Raw genomic sequence first — 17,463 nt, forward strand, 5'->3', positions numbered from 1 at the left:
AGGAGCTGCGTGGGTGCTCTGACCTTCTCCATAGGACACCAAGGCAAGGACTGCCAGCTTCCCTGTTTAACCAGTTTGCTCTGTCTTCTCCAGTGCCAGTCACTGGTGAGCACTGGGCTCTGCATCCAGCGTGATGAATGTGGAGACCCAGCCTGCACGACTTGGGAGCTGCAGCTGGTGTTAAGGCTTTCTGATTGAATTGTCAGGACATTGTTCTTAACATTGTTGAGGAGTTTGCTGGGACAATACAGCTCTACTGTTCCCAGGAAAAATAGTCACTCGTTAAAATTTTTTGAGGGAGGATTCAGAAATAGCAGCAGTTTGGGAAAAAAATCTGCTCCTACAAATCAGTTTCCCAAGGCCATCTGCTTGAGGATCGGACCGCTGGAAAGCTACCAGCAGTGAGATAAATAGAGAGGACAAAGGAGGTTATAAAGAGAGGTGTGGAGAGATGAGCAAGATTTTCTGGATGGAGCAAAGTGTTAGGCTAGAATTTATGGCAGGTGGAAATGAGCAGCTGCAGGGACAAGTCGAAGTCAGAGATCAACGGTGAGTTGCCTGTCCTTCTCAATCAAATGTCCTCTGAGGAATTTGAAGAGACAGACGAGATACAGACCAAGGTTTGTTGCAACTGGACGGGTGGTTATTTCCTAGTATTTCCTTGTGCTATTTTCTTTCAAGTAAGGAACAATGGTAGGTTTAGAGAATGACTGCAAAGCCCATCTGCATGTGGCTCACAAAGGGCTGAAAGGTGATGCTCACAGCATCAGGGGGTTTATGGAAAAGACTGGGATTAAGCAGCTAAGTAAGTCAGAGCTGCCAGAAATGGAGAGGAGGTGAAGGAACAGGTTATAGGAAAACACACTTCAGTTGAAGCTCTGCTCCTTGTTAATGCCTGTGGCAGTGGTTAGAGATGGAGTAAATCTGCAGGGTTCAAGAGATATAGCATCTGGGTCCTGGGGAGACTGATCAGCTTCTGTCAGACAGGGCAAACTGGTTGTTGCTCATGAGAACCTGAGAAATCGCTTGACTAGGTGCATCCAGGTTTGTGCATCCTTTGAATTATTGAACAGGGAATTCAAACTTATCCAGGTGTACAGAGCACTTCCAGTTCAAGAGGCTGTCAAGAACCTACAATCATCTCAGTGGTTCTCCTCTTCATCCCAGGTCCTTAAGTCTTCACTGTCATTAACACTGAACGCATTTCAGCATCTCAGTCCTCAGCATCCCAGCCTTTGCCCCATGAACAAAGAACAGAAAAGAACAGCTGCCTGTGATTGCAGGGAGCTGCTTGGACAAGACTTGATCTGATGATCCTGGGCAGCCTTTCCTGGAGAAAGGGAAAACCTGCCCATCTGAATCCAGTGAAGTTCTTTCTGATCTCCAGAGCCACTGACACTGAGAAGATGAGTGAGAAACTTCTTCACAATCTTAGTTCATCCTTTTCAATGCCCCATCTCAAGTATTGATCCATCTCTACTTAAAATAAGACTAAAAAAGCCCTTCAACCCCTTTCATGATCCACCCAGATGATTTGATAGCACAGACAGTGGGTCTTTTCTGACTTGTGGAGGTGGCTGGGTGAAGCCCTGAAGCATTAGGATCAATCCACATTATTGTCTTAATACCAAACCGATGGGAAGGCGCATCTTGCTGTAAGTGCAGCACCTGAACAGGGGCTTATGGTCATAGACCCCAAGGAGCCAAGCCCAGAGAGCACACCCCTACCATTTAGCCATCTCATTTCAAAGACATTAACTACAGGCGAGCCTGCCAGCTTCCCTAATAAGCTGTTCCAATATTTAATTACTCACCATGATCAGAAATAGCATCTCATTTCAAGGCTTGTTTTATGTAAGTTTAGCTGCCAGGCAACAGCTCTTTCCAAGAAGGCTGAAGTGCTCTCTGTGGTCAGCCAGGCAATTCTGGATAGAGCCCTCACCTGGGCACACTGGCCGCAATGAGCTCCTGAACCTGGACCTCACTGGACCTGGAGGAGAAGGGTGAGCTGAGGTGGACTTTTCCCTCTTTTGCCACCCCCAAAAGCACATATCCCATTCCCTGTCTCATTACCATGTCCCAGAACATCCAACATGGCAATGCGATTCAGCTTCTCTGGTTGTAACCCTTCCTGGGACAGTGCAAGAGGATGGGAGCTGTCACCAACACACACATACACATGTAGATACGTATATCGCAGGTGCTCTCACCTCTGCAAAATTTGCCTTCCCGCCAAAAAATTGGAGAAGGATATTATGTGACTGTGTGACAGTATGAGAAGCCAAGCCCCATTGCTGGAACTTCTTACCTATCATTTCCATGCAAGATAAAAACCACTTTTTCTCCTCTTGCTACAGGAAAATAAAAGTCAGCTCACATTGTTGAGTGTTGTATATCTGGATAGTCCCTTGCTAGGGACAGTCACCATTCATAAAATCATAGAATAGTTTTGGTTGGAATGGACCTCCAAAGCTCATCCAGTCCAGCCCCAGCAGGGACATCTGCACCAGCTCAGGTTGCTCAGAGCCCCGTCCAGCCTGGCCTGGGATGTCTCCAGGGATGGTTCATCCACCACCTCTCCGGGCAACCTGGGCCAATGCTTCACCACCCTCAGTGTAAAAAATTTCTTCCTCATGTCTGGCCTGAATGTCCCCTCCTTTAGTTTAAAACCATCGCCCTTTGTCCTATCACAACAAGCCCTGCTAAAAATTCTGTCCCCATCTTTCTTATAGACGCCTTTTAAAGCAACAATCCCAAGCAAGAGCTGGTGAGTCACAGAAGGTAACTGGACATGGAATTTCATTCCTCTGGACAAAACAACAGTTAACTGCTGTCCTCGCTGCAAACAAAAAAATGGCACCTACTTGGGCCCAGATGCCCAACTATAATGGAGACAATGAAAGCAATTCAACAGCCCTGGTTTACCTCATCTGATGCCAGTCCAAGTATTCCCAATAATTAGGCCTTTCAGCCTGGAAAGGCTGGAGCCACAGCTGCTTCCTATTTTCCCAAAGCTGTACAGAGCATTAGTCATTTCACTTGGGTTTTTTTATTACCGTGACTGCAGCCGAGTAAGTGTGCCGCCAAAACCCAGGCAAGCCAAATCAGACTTAATTCAGAATGTACTTCGGGAGTTTGAAATTATCTTCTATCCCCCTTCTGAGTCCTTATTTTCCCTCCCCACCCAAACAGACTGAGTCTGCCTGAAGAAATGTCCTGCTAGGTCTGCTGCTCAACACGTACCAGGTTGACCAAAATGAAGTAGTGATTGCTGGCACTTCCATCCCAACTGTTATTCATTAACCAAACTTGGGAGTGACCTTGACACTTAATTAATCATCTAGTCCTTCCTGAAGGCAAAGCTTTTCCCCACGTTATGCTGGCTGGAGAGGGGATGGGGATCATATTTTGCAAGTGGGAGCATTGCTGTGATTTTGGCAGCACATGAAGGGGAGCGAGTGTAACAGAGACCCATCTGCCCTCACCCACCAGCTCCGTTACCTAGAGCGCACTAGGGAAGGCTTTTCTTTTAGCTCTGGAGGCTCCAGGTTGTACTCACTGTGACATCCAGCCACCCCACCAGCCACGAGCATTTGGTTTCCAGCTCCTCTGCCCTCATCCAACAGCAGCATTTTCTCTTTGCAGTTTAATTTATAGTATCTTAACCAAGTGGGGTGACCCAGCAGAGAACCTCCAAGCCAGAAGTTATCTTTGTTATGCCGTGGTCACCTCTAAGCCCACGTGCATGGTGTGAACTTGTCTTCTCTTTCCATGGTTGCAAAAGTCCCTGGAAATGGTGGAAATAGAGTAGCTGGCCCTGGAGGTGGAAATTTATTCATATTACTAACATAGAGGCAAAGAGGGGAGCTATAGCTGCTTTAGTATATCTCTTCCCCCTTCAGAGGTAAAGTTGTGTCTGTGTACAAGGAAACAAATGTCCATTCCCATAACCAGGTTTTTTTCTGGTGGATTCCTGCCCCAGAGGCAGTTGACTCACACTTCTTGCCAATTTGTGTTTCACCTAATCCTGGACAAAACTGGTTTGATTGAGACAGGAACTGACCCTGACATCTCTGTTCAAACCCCACAGTGAACCCGAGCCTCTTAACATCCCATTTTTTCCTTCTTAAATTAGAAAAGTTTCTGCCTTTCCTGATTCCAGCACAGATGGGAGGCTTTCACTCCATAAATACTAGATTTTGTGTCTGGGCAGGAGCTGAATTATGGGGTCATCTGATTAAAAACCCACATTAAATCATTAATGAAATGAGCTGTCTGATTATATAAGTAATATTCCTATTATTTCTAACTTGGCCAGCAGCTGAAAGGAGATGGAAAGTCCAAAGAAACAGCCAACCTCGTCTGTGCTTCATGCACCCCCTGCCCCGCCCAAGCTTAATGACTAAGGAGGAAGGGAGGGACAGAATTTCCCAGAAAAGCTGGGACCAGCACTAATGGGCAGGTTTCAAATGGAGAAAAGAGCTCCAGGAGCGGAGGAGATCCAAGATCCCTGGTTTGAGTCAAAGAGGTTTGGGTGGGAATCAGTAGAGCGTTGCTGTATTTCAGAGGGTTTTGTCCAACACGTCTGTCTGCACTCAGAGGAATCTCAGCGTCCTTTGGGTTAATTTTTTGGATGGGAGATGCTGGGAGATGTGGGGAGCCAGCTGTGTCTCACATCTGGCCAGCTACCCGCTTCCTGCGCTGTTAGCAGGCAAGCAAGACGCCTGCTGCCTTCCACAGGGAGCAGTGTCAGTTGTGCTAAAAAACTTCACCCCTCCTGAATTCTCCCTTGGATGTAAACATCTTTATTGGCTTTGTTTTCAGGTTGTTCCTGTTTTGATGCTAGAAGGAAAAATCCCTAAATAAATTAAAAAGATAAGCGAGAGAAGGAGGCTTCATGTGGGTTTTTTTCTTTGATAGGGACCTTTTAAATGCCATATTAAAAGAAAAGAAAGGTCTTTGGTTAGAGATATGAACTGAGATCTTGATTTTGGCTTCAGTCCCTGATAGCCCTGGACTTTATGGTAGATGAGTCAGGACCTCATTCAGAGAAGTGTCTAGCTCCTCTGTAGACACTGAAATATCTTCCTGGATCTGGCTTTTAATCTCTGTGGGTCTCAATTACCTTTCTGGGAACTGAGATGAAAAATGTGGGGTTTTTTCTCCTTGCTGTTTGTCTCCTTGCCTAGAAGATATCTGGAGGACCTGAAGAGGGAGATGAAGGTTGCTGGATGTGCTCCTGGTGGGTACCTGAGGCCACACGGACTCAGTTTTCCACAGTCCTTCAGATGTGTCTGTGTTCAGGAAGGAGTGAGCATGTCTGACTCCTGCTACCGGGCACTGCCAGGCCGTGGGTGCCTGCTCAGTCAGCAAAGAGGTGTTGGTGCTCTGCTCAAAACACCCCAGGAGGTACCTGCATCTTTCTACTGACTGTACAAGGAGACAGGGTCTGGCAGCTCTGGGCTGTGGGAGAACTGGATGGACCGATGTTCCTGCCTAGAATAGCAATTTTTTTGCTCTTACTTACTGTGTAAACTCTTTGAGAGAATGACCGTCGCTTCTTAAGACTTTATGGTTCCAAGTGCAGCACGTCTCTCCATGCTCTCATAACGCGAGCAATAAACATTCTTTCTGGCAGAGGATTACCTGTCTTCATTCCTTTCCTCCGTCAGAAGAAGCTTATTCCATGGCTTTGTACAATATCTTCTTTTATTTTTCATCTTGTCGTGGCTCGGTGGTTGTGCCAAGCGGTTTCCTACAGCTGAGCAGAGGAGCACATGAGAGGCCGTGGCCTACAATCAGCGCGGCCTTTTCATCCAGAGACAGAGAAGAAAATGCAGTCAATCAAGTTGTTGTTTTTAACATAGTACAATCGTTCAGTCTATCGCGACCAAATGCAAATCAGGGGAGCGCACTGGCCAAGCGCATGAATGCAAAACACAGAAATCAGTGAGCCGTGTTTTCTTTCGAAGCTGGGCCTTGATTTGTGAGCAGGATTGACTCATATGGGAGAGGCTGATATGGGTCTTGCCCCTACCCAAAGACAATCTGTCCCAAGGCTGCTCCACCAGAGCAAAGCTGCTCAGGAGGCACCTGCCATGTCCCACGGGCCAACCAGCAATTCTAGGATATAACTCAGTGTTTTCATGTACATTGTTTTAGGGGTTGATTTGCTTTAGGAGGTTGCCCTGTAAACAAGGTGGGTTCAGAAGTTGCTTCTTAAGCAAAACCTCAGCTATCCAAGCAGTAGGAAGATGGAACATAGCTAAGGGTAGTCCTTTTTTCAAGAAAAAAGCTGGTAAGTATGATAGAGGATGGATGAGAGATTCTCACCTGTCAGAGGGGCAGCTGGAGATACCAAAAACATCACTAATGTCCCCAGATACCTTGTGTGGACAACCGAAACCTACCTCTTCCCTATACAGGCAAGCAGAGCCTAGGGAGATGCTCAGCTATGTGTAAAGTAGACACTGGAGTCATCGGTTGGATCACTCCCTATGCTCTGCTGACTGTGCTGGCTGTGTCTCCATCGACCTTTATGGAGCTGAGAGCCTGGTGCGCTGCACTGAAATACCTTGCAGGTGTCTTAATTTAGTCCCGAATCTCCTCCTGATGTGGAAGGGCTTCATTCCTTAGGCTCTCAATGCTCCAGAGTGGCTACTCCAGGAGGCCATGGGTCTCCAGGGTGTCTCTGCCACCCCTCGTGCCATGGTGGGAAAAAAGCAGTACTGATGTCAGGTCCAACATCCCACCAAATCTTTTCTATCAATTCAAAGAGAGGAAAAATAATCCCACACCAGAAGAACTGTCTCCTATCCAGTCTTTGTTGGGCTGTGATCCCACACTTTGGCCCCCCATGAGCATAGATACCCTGGGAGTAGGGGTTTATCCCACCTTACTGTTGATAATTGCAACTGTTCCCTCTTCATAGTCAGCAGAGAGATAGCAACACTTCAAGGTGTGGATTATCTGTATTAAACCTCCACTGATGGTAAAAGGAGCCCAGCTGACTAGCACACTTACGGCTGTATCCAATTATATAGTTATTTTGTTTTTTCTTCTTCCTTTTCCTTCTAGCTCAGACTGCAGGATGACAGACGGTGACACAAATCTCCCAACTATCGAGAGAAAGCTGGGACTGCAGATATGGGTCATAGAGGTATGAGAAGAGGCGATGATGGCATATGTCCCCTGCTCGTGTGTATGGGGGGGGCGCGTATGTTTCAAGAAAGAGGTATTATTGAAGTAATCTGGGTGGAAAAAGAGGGATACAGTGGGAACCAGGAGACCCAACTTCTCTCTATGCAACTTTCAACATATTATTGCTTTGGTTTCCTGCTCTGTAAAACAGGGATGATATTGACTAAGGAAAAATGAATTTGCTAGGACTGAAGCTGTTCCTCTGGCACTGGAGGATTTCTCTCCCGCTTCAGGAACCAATGCAAGGCCGCTTTAGCACAGCAGAAATTAATTCCCTATTTCACCAAGAATAGGGGTTACACATAGGTAATCATAGTCTCTATCAGCAGCTTCCATGGGAAACACACCCATTTTTGCAGCAAAGGTATCTCATGGAGTCTAGTTGAACTTCATCCTCGTCTTTCCTACTCCAGTCGATGGGTCACTGCAAAGAGAGATACTGCAGCCTGCGAGGTCACCTTCTGCTTGTGGTGATGTTTGGTTTTGGTTCGGAGCCAGGCTGTGCTCAATTCTGCCCTTTTCTGGCCCAATTTGCCAAGAACATTCCCCTGCAATGAGAGGTGGCTTAGAATGAGGTCCAGAATCCACTCAGGGGAGGATGGGAAGGGGCTCCAACATGTGTCATCAAATGCTGGTGGCTCTCTACAGGTTTCAAATATCACAGGATATTGGCCTTTCCATTCCTCTCCGAAGCACTGTACTAAGCTTGTTTCCAGAGGATCTGTAATTAGAGACGTGTCAGTTCACAAGGGTCATGCTGGTATGCTGGGAAGCAAGTCAGGCCACCAGAAGAATGTATGTCCCTAATTCCAGGGAACCACAGAACCAGATCAAGCCCAAGATCTGCTTGTGTCCTGGTGGGTACTGAGTAAAAACCATGCCTCAAAACTAAACCTGAGGTGATACGTGCTCACTCCGATGGGAAATCCCCTACACATGCAAACTCTGAAGCACTTCAATCTGACCACTAAGTCTTCTTGCTCTAGACCTACAGGACTGCAGATGGAGAAGAAGAGTAAAAGGTATTTGTCAGTCTGGCCAAGCAGCCCTATCATTTACCCCTTACTAATTTTGAGATTTCCCCCAGAAGTGGCTTTTCCCAGCCTACGAGCACAGCCCTTCTCCAAACCCTGATTGTCACCTTAGCATTTCATGCACCGCAGCTGTCCTGTTTCACACCCACTAACTTCTGGCTCTGAAGTTCTAGCAATGACCCAAACCCTCATTTTCTTACAGAATATGAAGATGGTTCCTGTACCTGAAAAGGCTTATGGGACATTTTTTGAAGGAGACTGTTACATAGTTCTGCATGTAAGTAAGGACAACAAACATTGGTCACTTTGGTAGGCAACTGGTTCAACCCTTTCTTTTTGTTTAGCTCCGTCTTGGACCCTGTACTGTCACTGGCGAGAGCAGCACATGCTGTGAGTAAATGTGGTTGTTAGTGTGTGTTCACCATCTAATCACACATGTGAATTTAACATGGCTCTTGCAAAAACACTGTGTGTTTAGTAAATCAGAAGTCCAGAAGAACTATTAACTTAGCAGTTCACTGAAATTATTGATCTTCTAATCAACTGAGTGTTGTCCAGACATGGCAAAATAGCCAGTACGTTCCTGGCAAATTAAATCAGGGCCCACATTTGCATGACTTATGGGAATCTTTTGGGGGTGCGAGAGCTGATTGACTGGAGGGTCTCCTTTTCAGCAGGTGATATGTGTTATGAAGGTCTGCCATTTACTCTATGTTACACAAGCATCAGGGAGGCTCTGCAGCCTTTCTCATGTCCCCATCAGGCCACTTCATCTGTCCGTCCCAAATTTGGTCCAGACCTACTTGCAACCAGCTGAACCCCCGCTGGCCAGAAGCATGAGGAACTTCTGAGAACCAGCTCTACTATATGGGCTGTACAAAATACCTTGTGTTCCTGAGGCTCTGTGAGAGGATGATGTGTTCCACTCACCTCCCAGACTTCCTTCCAAATCTCTTCATCTGCGTAGAGCAAACCAGGCCTCATTGCCATCAAACAATGTCCGTATGGTGGAAACCAGAAGCATTTCCCACCTTCTGGGTCTGAGTGATCCCTCCTGCAAACATCTCCATCAGTCAAGAGGCAGCAAAGCCTCCACTATCCCACAACAACCAAATGCCTATCCACTCTACATCACGCTAGGAAAGTAGGTTGGGAGAGCGAAGCAGAATGAGTTTCATTCTCTAATTCACCATGTACATGCCTTTATGCTGCCTTTTAAGTGCTGAATCGATTGGAAGCAGCTACCCAAAGACATGCTTAGAGCAGAATACGAGTGTCCTTGCAAGGAGGTGACTATAGATAGCAGTATAGATTTTGATGCTCACAGGCTCAGTGTGTGTTGCAATAGCTTCCCCAGGTAGAAAAGCCCTTAATCAGCCCACAACTCTCCTTCCCCCCTGCAGGCAGGAAGGTAAAAATATTCATCTTTGCATTCTGCATCTTGACTGGAGGCTCTCCGAACAAAGAGAGCCCACAGGACAACGGGACTTTGATCTTCTTCAATAGCAGTGTATTAAATTGAGCGATTTTGCAACAAATTAATTAGCTGTGCCTGGAGGAGCCGAGCTGTGTTTTATTCAAGTTCTTTTGGTGTGTTTCGCTGTGGTATCACTGCACAAAGCAAATAAACAGAACTTAGTGTCAAATCCAGTTTATAAAACAAGCTTTCATTACCTTTCCCGGGTGTCCATGATAGGGTTTAACACAGTAGGTGCTGAAAAATAACTGGCACAACTCACAGAACGATAAGCACACCTGTTCACAGATCCCTTGCCTCCTTTTTCTAGGCTATTGGGTTTTTCTGTAATAAGACGAATCACAGCATGTGCACACAGGCTCAGCTTCATTTGGAGTGATGTCTGTTTTGCAAGTCAGCAGGAATTCAGAGGCAGTTTGTGTTCCTGTGTACTGTGAGATGAGAAAGAGAACAAGAAAGAAAGGATAGTATCTCCAGGCAAATAAATAGCAGTATACATTACATTTAAAAAGGTGATCTATGAGAAAAGTCTCCTTTAAGTTTTAATATCAAACTGTACAAAAGTAGGATGGGTAGAATGAGTTACTTTTTGTAATTGCAAGATGCTCAGTTTTCCTTAATAGCGAGATCTATAAAAGCATATCAGACAGAAACACGTTTCAGTGCAATATGTACATAAGACCCATAAATTCTTTCCTGAATCAGGTCCCTGGCTCCAGGCTGATCCCCCAGGGAGCACCCTAAAGCTCCATCCTATCTCCCCTTGCCCAGAAGAAATGCAGAACTGGGACAGGCCCTGGGAAAGGGCTCCATGGTCTCTTGGTTTTGCCAGGTCTCGCTGGCCAGAGATATTTGAATCACACACACGAGCTGTTTCTTCATCCTGACTCGTCTTTCCCATCTCTTCCAGACCAAAAGAACCTCTCGCGGCTCCACTGTGGATTTGCATTACTGGATTGGCAAGGACTCATCTCAGGATGAGCAAGGTGCCGCGGCCATGTATGTCACCCAGCTGGACAACGCGCTCAGAGGGAACCCCGTGCAGCACCGGGAAGTGCAGGGACATGAGTCTGAGACCTTCCAAAGCTATTTCCGCAATGGCATTATGTGAGTAGCGTAAAACACCCTGCAACGAGGAGGGTCAGGGTCCTTGAGGTTATCTCTCTGCTTCTCTACATCCCAGAGCCGTCAACATTTCAAATATCTGAAAAAGACATGGGTCAGCACTGAAGTTGGTGAAAATTCAGAAGAAAAATTTCCCATTTTGAAAAAATCAGTTGTAAGCATTGGGACTGGAACCATGCCGTTCTCTTCTACTGGTCATTTTCCCAGTTATTTGCTGTAATTGCATCTTAACCTCCCTTTTGTTCACCCTGGGGTTTTCCTTCTTCTCCTCCACACACTTTAGATTGATTTGCCCACTCAGAGCACTTCAGACTAATATCCACCTTGAAGAGAAATGCTGATTTGGCTCACACTGGGAATAATATACCTGTAGCGGAAGGGAAGTTTCACTCTGAACATCTGTCATCTAAAAGATACTGTGGAATCCAATCCTGAGGTCTTTGCTCACTTTGGGGTCTTCGGAAGGTGACTCCAATAGCTGTCCTCCAGGAGGACCTTCCCTGACAATAAACAGCCTTGCTTTTAAACATCTGAAGAAAATTCAGATGAAAACCCATCCTTGGTCAATACCCTTTATCCCAGTCTGGCTTTTATACCTCTGTATTGTGCATCTCTACAACCTCTAATGAGTTTCCTCAGGACTTTCATGGGACACAAAAGTGCTTTTATCCTCATCTTGAAGATGAGTAAGGGACAATGAAGGACTAAAATTCAGACCTTCAAAACCATATAGGTTTAAATGTCGATTTGGAAATGTATCTGCCTCTGAAATCAATATGAGTTAGACTTCATCTTGGTCTAAACCACATACCTAAGGTCAAGCAGGAAGTCTGAGGCAGATTGAGAAATTAAAACAGGCTCTTTCCACACCTTGACAGGTGGACTAATCACCAGAGCATCCATCTGTGGATAAGTTAAACTGGGCCAAACAAGTCTGAAGTACCGTGAATCGCTCACATGCCTGACCACATTTGCCAGTCTCTTCCAAGCTATGATAAAATACATGGCAAAAACTCTAAGAGTCCCAGCAATTGTCTCTTTTTCCCATAAATGGCAATTACATTGTGTCAATTATTATTGTTGTATGAACATTGCATCTGTTTTCTAAAATGGTCTCAGATATGTGGAAGTGGGTTAGACTTGCCCAAAAACCATTAAAAAGGCACTGGGACTTCCTTGGGGGACTGTGTCCTCTCATGATGTGATTGTGTCTTATTACAAAGTTGCACAGAAAGGAGGGGATGGCATCGTGCAGTCAAACAAAACGGTGCTAACAGCAGCTATTGCAAAGTGTGTGTTCAAGGACAGAAGGACAATAAAAATTGGTATATTAAATTTGAAAGAAAGACGGTGTCCTGCACCCCTTTGCCATTTAGTTCTGTTTATCACAACAATTTCGTATCTAAGCTACGTTTAACAGAATAAATATTTTGAACAAAAATACATTTTAGCAAAAAGTCTATTCTCTGCAAAATATGCTTCATATTTTAATCAAATGTCTATCGAATATTTCAATTCTGAGATGCCACAGCCATGGTTAATGGGATTTTCAGTTTGGTAGTTATGTTTCCATTGCCATTCCTGACCTGCCTGTTCACCTACACGCCTTCTCCCAAGATGCACAGCAGCAACACAGCATCCACAACAGGTGGAAGGACACTGTGAGTAGTCATGGTCTGAGCAGGAGCCATCAACAGTAGAGTGAGTCAACACACCAGCCTTGACACTCCCCTTTTAGGACTTAGAGATTATATTGGCTCTAGATTTTTTAGTTGCCACCAGAAGCTTGAGATGCTCTCAGAGCATAGAGGGGAAGGTATTTTCTAACCAGTTCTAACTCTTGATTCCCTGCTACACAACAGCTACAAGAAGGGAGGAGTGGCTTCAGGATTTAGGCATGTGGAGACCAATATGTACAACATCAAGCGTCTTCTTCATGTCAAGGGGAAGAAGCATGTGTCAGCCACAGAGGTAATTAGAAGACCGCCTCTTCTTATGGATCATTTATTTTTCCTCTCCTTCTACACCCATTTTTGACTAGGTTTGCCTGCTTGATAACTCATCTGTGTTCAAGGCCTCCTACTACACGATGGTTTTCAAGATGTCACTTGGGGGTTTGAAGCCATTGGGCTCAGTGAATAGCTGAGTGCTAGCAAAAATGAGCATGTCATTGCAGACCAGTTGTTACATCCCCAAGGGCAAATTCACGATGGCTGCGACTTGTCCCCTGGAGCTCTTGTTGTCCTCCCCAGTTTGCCAAACACTTTCATTTCCTCATGACAGGTAGCGCTTTCCTGGGACAGTTTCAATAAGGGCGATGTTTTTTTGCTGGACCTTGGGAAAGTGCTGATTCAGTGGAACGGACCCAACTGCAGCATTGCTGAGAAATCCAGGGTGAGTACAGGCAAAAGCCACCTGGTTTACCAGCAGTACCTTCTGATGCCTGGAAAAACAAAACAAAACAAAACAGAGAAACAATGCTCAATGTTTGCACAGTGAAAATCTCAGTAAAACCAGCAACACAAAGATGAGCAGAGAAGATAATTGCAAATCTTCTACTTGCCAAACTGCTGGTATTGGAGGACCAGAGAAATGTTTGCTCACATTCAGACCTGGCCTCATCTTGAGTTTCATGGGCAGCTGTGGGCACATAGAACCATTTTGGATGGAAGAGACCCTCAAGATCATCAAGCCCAATCATAACCTAAATCTAGCACTAAACTATGTCCCTAAGAGCCTTGTCTATATGTCTTTTAAAACCCTCCAGGGATGGTGACTGCACCACTGCCCCTGGGCAGCCTGTTCCAATGCCCCACAACCCTTTCCATGAAGTAATTTTTCCTAATATTCGATCTGAACCTTCCCTGGTGCAACCTGAGGCCATTTCACTTGCTACCTGGGAGAAGAGACCAACCCCCCCCATGCTCCAACCTCCTTTCAGGTAGTTGTAGACAGCGAGAAAGTCTCCCCTCAGCCTCCTCCAGGCTAAACAGCCCCAGGTCCTTCAGCTGCTCCCCATCAGACTTGTGCTCCAGACCCTTCACCAGCCTTGTTACCCTCCTCTGAACCCTCTCCAGCACCTTGATGTCTTTCCTGTAGTGAGGGGCCCATCACATCACTAGCTCCGGCTCCAAAAAGGCATCCAGTTCCCTCTGGGGAGGTCCATCTCCATCCCTCTGTGCCCTGTAGTTTGCATGACATAGGGCTAAAAAGCCAACAACACCACTAAGTCTAGCTGCAGTAACCGCAGCATCACAGGGAATTCCAGTTTGGTCAGTATAACACAACTAGGAATACATAACCCAGGTGTCAATAGGTCATATCCATAGCTCTTAAGGCACGTTGCAAAGGGTCATTATCCTTATTTTACTGATAGGGGAACCGAGATACAGAGATGTAATAAAGCAAGATATATCCATGGGTTATCAGCAAAGTTGGTGGCCAAACTTGTAGCCAGTCAGTATACACATTAAAAAGTAGGCAGGTCTGCTCTTCACATGGTGTGACCTGATAAGGTAGGAGTGGGGGGAATCTTCACAGGGAAGATTTTCCAGGACGTGATGGCTAGAGAAGATCCAACAGAAACTGGATAACAGACAAATAAACCATCAGGACACAGAGAAGGGGGAACCGGTAGAGGGATGGCTGCTGTGAGGAACAGGCCATGGTTCATCTCAGGCCTGGCAATCAAGCAGATCATCTCCTAGGTCGAACAAAGAGGGGCCCCTTTCAAAGCTATTGCGGTAAGAGTCATGGAAAAAAATAATTCAGTGGGAAATGGAGATTTCAGCCTAATTAGTTGCTTGGCATTTCATGCTGCTTTTTTCACAGAAAACATCCAAGTTTTTTGAATACTTGAAACATTTAAATGTAAAATGTCACCACGGGACACCCAGGGTACTGCAGCTCTGAAGCATCCAGCCTCGTTTTCCTCAGCATGTGTGCGTCTCCCAGACCATCACAAGATGGTTGGACCTGCTTATGTACAGTCACACATGAGCAACGTCTGTTATGGCTACCATACGCCTGTGCCATGCAGGAGCAAGCACCAGTAGCAACTATAATATGCAATATTCTCCTGAGAGTTAGTTAATAAACAGGCAGTAGAGGAGATTCAGGCTAGACATGAAGAAGAAATTTTTTACACTGAGGGTGGTGAGACACTGTCCCAGGTTGGCCAGAGAGGTGGTGGATGAACCATCCCTGGAGACATCCCAGGCCAGGCTGGACGGGGCTCTGAGCAACCTGAGCTGGTGCAGATGTCCCTGCTCATGGCAGGGGGGGCACTGGATGAGCTTTGGAGGTCCCTTCCAACCCAAATTATTCTGTGATTCTATGATCTGCTGATCCTTGTGCAGGGTCTGGCGCTGGCTCGCAGCATCAGGGACAGCGAAAGAGGCGGCCGTGCTCAAATCGGTATCATTGACAACGAGAAAGACTCCCCGGACCTCATGCAGATCATGAAGATGGTGCTGGGTGAGAGGCGCGGGGAGCTCCGAGAGGCCATCCCAGATGCGAAAGCAGATGAGCTGCAGAAAGCAAATGTCCGGCTGTACCAGTAAGTCTGGGAATGGGCTCCAAACCCTCTTCTTTCTTGCGGCAAGCGCTATGAAGCCTGACTCTGCTCGATGACTCTGTTTTTCAGTGTCTATGAGAAGGACAACGACCTGGTGGTACAGGAGATAGCTACCCGGCCCCTGACACAGGATCTGCTCCAGCATGAGGTGAGAGAAAGCCATCAGCCCTTACAGCAAGAAAAGGATGCTGTGGCTTGCTTTATTTTCAGCTAAGCACCTGTTTCAATGGGATACCCCATTTCCTGAAAATTATCAGCCCTTCTGTTATTCAATTTTATCATGTGTCCTCTGAAAACAGGACAGCTTATCCCTACTACAGCCTCGGTGGCCAGAGGTAGGTGATGTGTTGAAGCTGCTCTAAGGAGAGATGGCAAATTGACCCTCTCAGCCAAGGATGATAATAGCTTGGCAATCAGAGTCAAGGAGAGCTGTGGGCCAGGAATAAATTCCAGATGGAAATAAGGCTTCTTGACACCTGATATTTGGGGATAGCCCTCCATCTGCAAAACTAAGAACAAATAAGTATTCTGCTCATATAATCATGAAGATTTCTTACACAGTCTCTGCCCAAAGGCTTAAGAAAACAGAGACTTTCCTAGTATCCCCCTGGCTAAAATTTGGCAGAGAATTTCTCATCCTTAATCCTCTGTAACGCAAACCAGCCTATTCCAAAACGGTATTGTGCTGCAAGGCTCCAGCTCCCTTATTCACCCTGGTGTCAGCCTTGTTAAATCTCAGTCTCCTTTTACAGGGGTATGAAGCTTTTGCTTTTCTTGTCAAAGTTCGGCTTGAAAAATGAGAAACCTTTGGTCACGCAGTGGGTTGTCAGTTCGGAGCACCAGCTCTGTGCAGTGGAGACATGCAGAATATGCCCAGCTTGGGCTTTTCCTGCTCCTTTAGTAGCATATTTGGCATAAATGAGCATCACTGTCAGCAGTGCTGTAGCACAGCAGGCTGAGGATGGTATTTCAGCACACACTTGTCCTGGAGCCTTTTGGAGCTGGTGTTTCCGCTGGTTTGGGAACATGTCTCATGAGATGGTAATGGCCAGTTTTGAACAATGTCTAAGAAAAATAAGTATTTTAACTCATTACAGTTAAAGGGCAGCTGCGTGGGTCAGGTGTCCTCACAAAGTCAGCGTAACCATGAACCCCTGCACTCTAGGGTTGATGGTAGTTGTAGTCCATTTATGGACCACACTAAAACCATCCTCTGTTGCCTCTGTTAATGGCTGAACCAAGATTAGAGCTCTACAAGGCAAGGAAATAAGCTAGATCTACATCTAATCTAAATCTTCAAGAAGGATCCAACCTGAGTAGCCTACAAATGAGGACCTTTGTCTGTGCAGAGCTTTTTATGTCTTTTTTTTCTGTTTCACCTCAGGACTGCTACATTTTAGACCAAGGCGGTTTTAAGATTTATGTCTGGAGGGGGAAAGCCTCCAGCCTGGAAGAGAAAAAAGCAGCCTTCACTCGAGCTGTGGTGAGTTGTAATATAGTGCAAATAATGTCGTGGGAGGCTAAGTGCTAATCTATATCTGACCACTAATTACAATCAAGCGTAGGTCTTGAGGAGCTGGCCTGTGTAATAACAGAGAGAGGTTAAATGTCTAAGGGAGGCGTTGATGACGCAGACATAAAATTGTTAGTCACCACATTGGACTGGAACTAAGACCTGACAATAAAACTGAGAATAAATTGGTTAAACAAGAGAAAGTATAAAAGAAAATACTTCGTTACACAGTAAATGATGGACTTCTGGAATTTATTGATTCAAGAGATGGTAGGGGCAGAGAGGATCAGTAGGATCAAGATGGGATTAGACAAATTAATGGTCAACAGGCCCGTAAATGGGTATTAAAGAGGCTCTTATATCCTCTCTAACATCCATGACCCAATATTGTGGATGCTAGGGAGAGTGAAGGGAGCCACCAAGCTCACATGTGCTCACTAAACAGCATCTCTTAGTGCCACTGTCCCAGGCAGCATGGACCACTGCTTTGACCCTGAAAGGCATCTCTTGTGTTCCCAACAAAGAGCAACACCTTGGG

The 17,463-nt window shown here is 45.9% G+C and overlaps 1 protein-coding gene across 1 annotated transcript in view; it reads left to right on the top strand.

Moving 5' to 3' along the window:
* VILL (villin like) overlaps positions 1-17,463 on the top strand; it is a 40,322-nt gene that overhangs the window by 6,575 nt on the left and 16,284 nt on the right. The window contains exons 2-9 of the mRNA XM_065629253.1: positions 7,078-7,159; positions 8,437-8,511; positions 10,622-10,818; positions 12,699-12,807; positions 13,120-13,230; positions 15,195-15,394; positions 15,482-15,560; positions 16,797-16,895. Coding sequence (XP_065485325.1) covers positions 7,091-7,159; positions 8,437-8,511; positions 10,622-10,818; positions 12,699-12,807; positions 13,120-13,230; positions 15,195-15,394; positions 15,482-15,560; positions 16,797-16,895 — 939 coding nt within the window. The 5' untranslated portion in view covers positions 7,078-7,090. The remainder of the gene's footprint in view (positions 1-7,077; positions 7,160-8,436; positions 8,512-10,621; positions 10,819-12,698; positions 12,808-13,119; positions 13,231-15,194; positions 15,395-15,481; positions 15,561-16,796; positions 16,896-17,463) is intronic.

The sequence above is a fragment of the Caloenas nicobarica genome, chromosome 2, assembly GCF_036013445.1.
Source record: "Caloenas nicobarica isolate bCalNic1 chromosome 2, bCalNic1.hap1, whole genome shotgun sequence".
Lineage (NCBI taxonomy): Eukaryota > Metazoa > Chordata > Aves > Columbiformes > Columbidae > Caloenas > Caloenas nicobarica.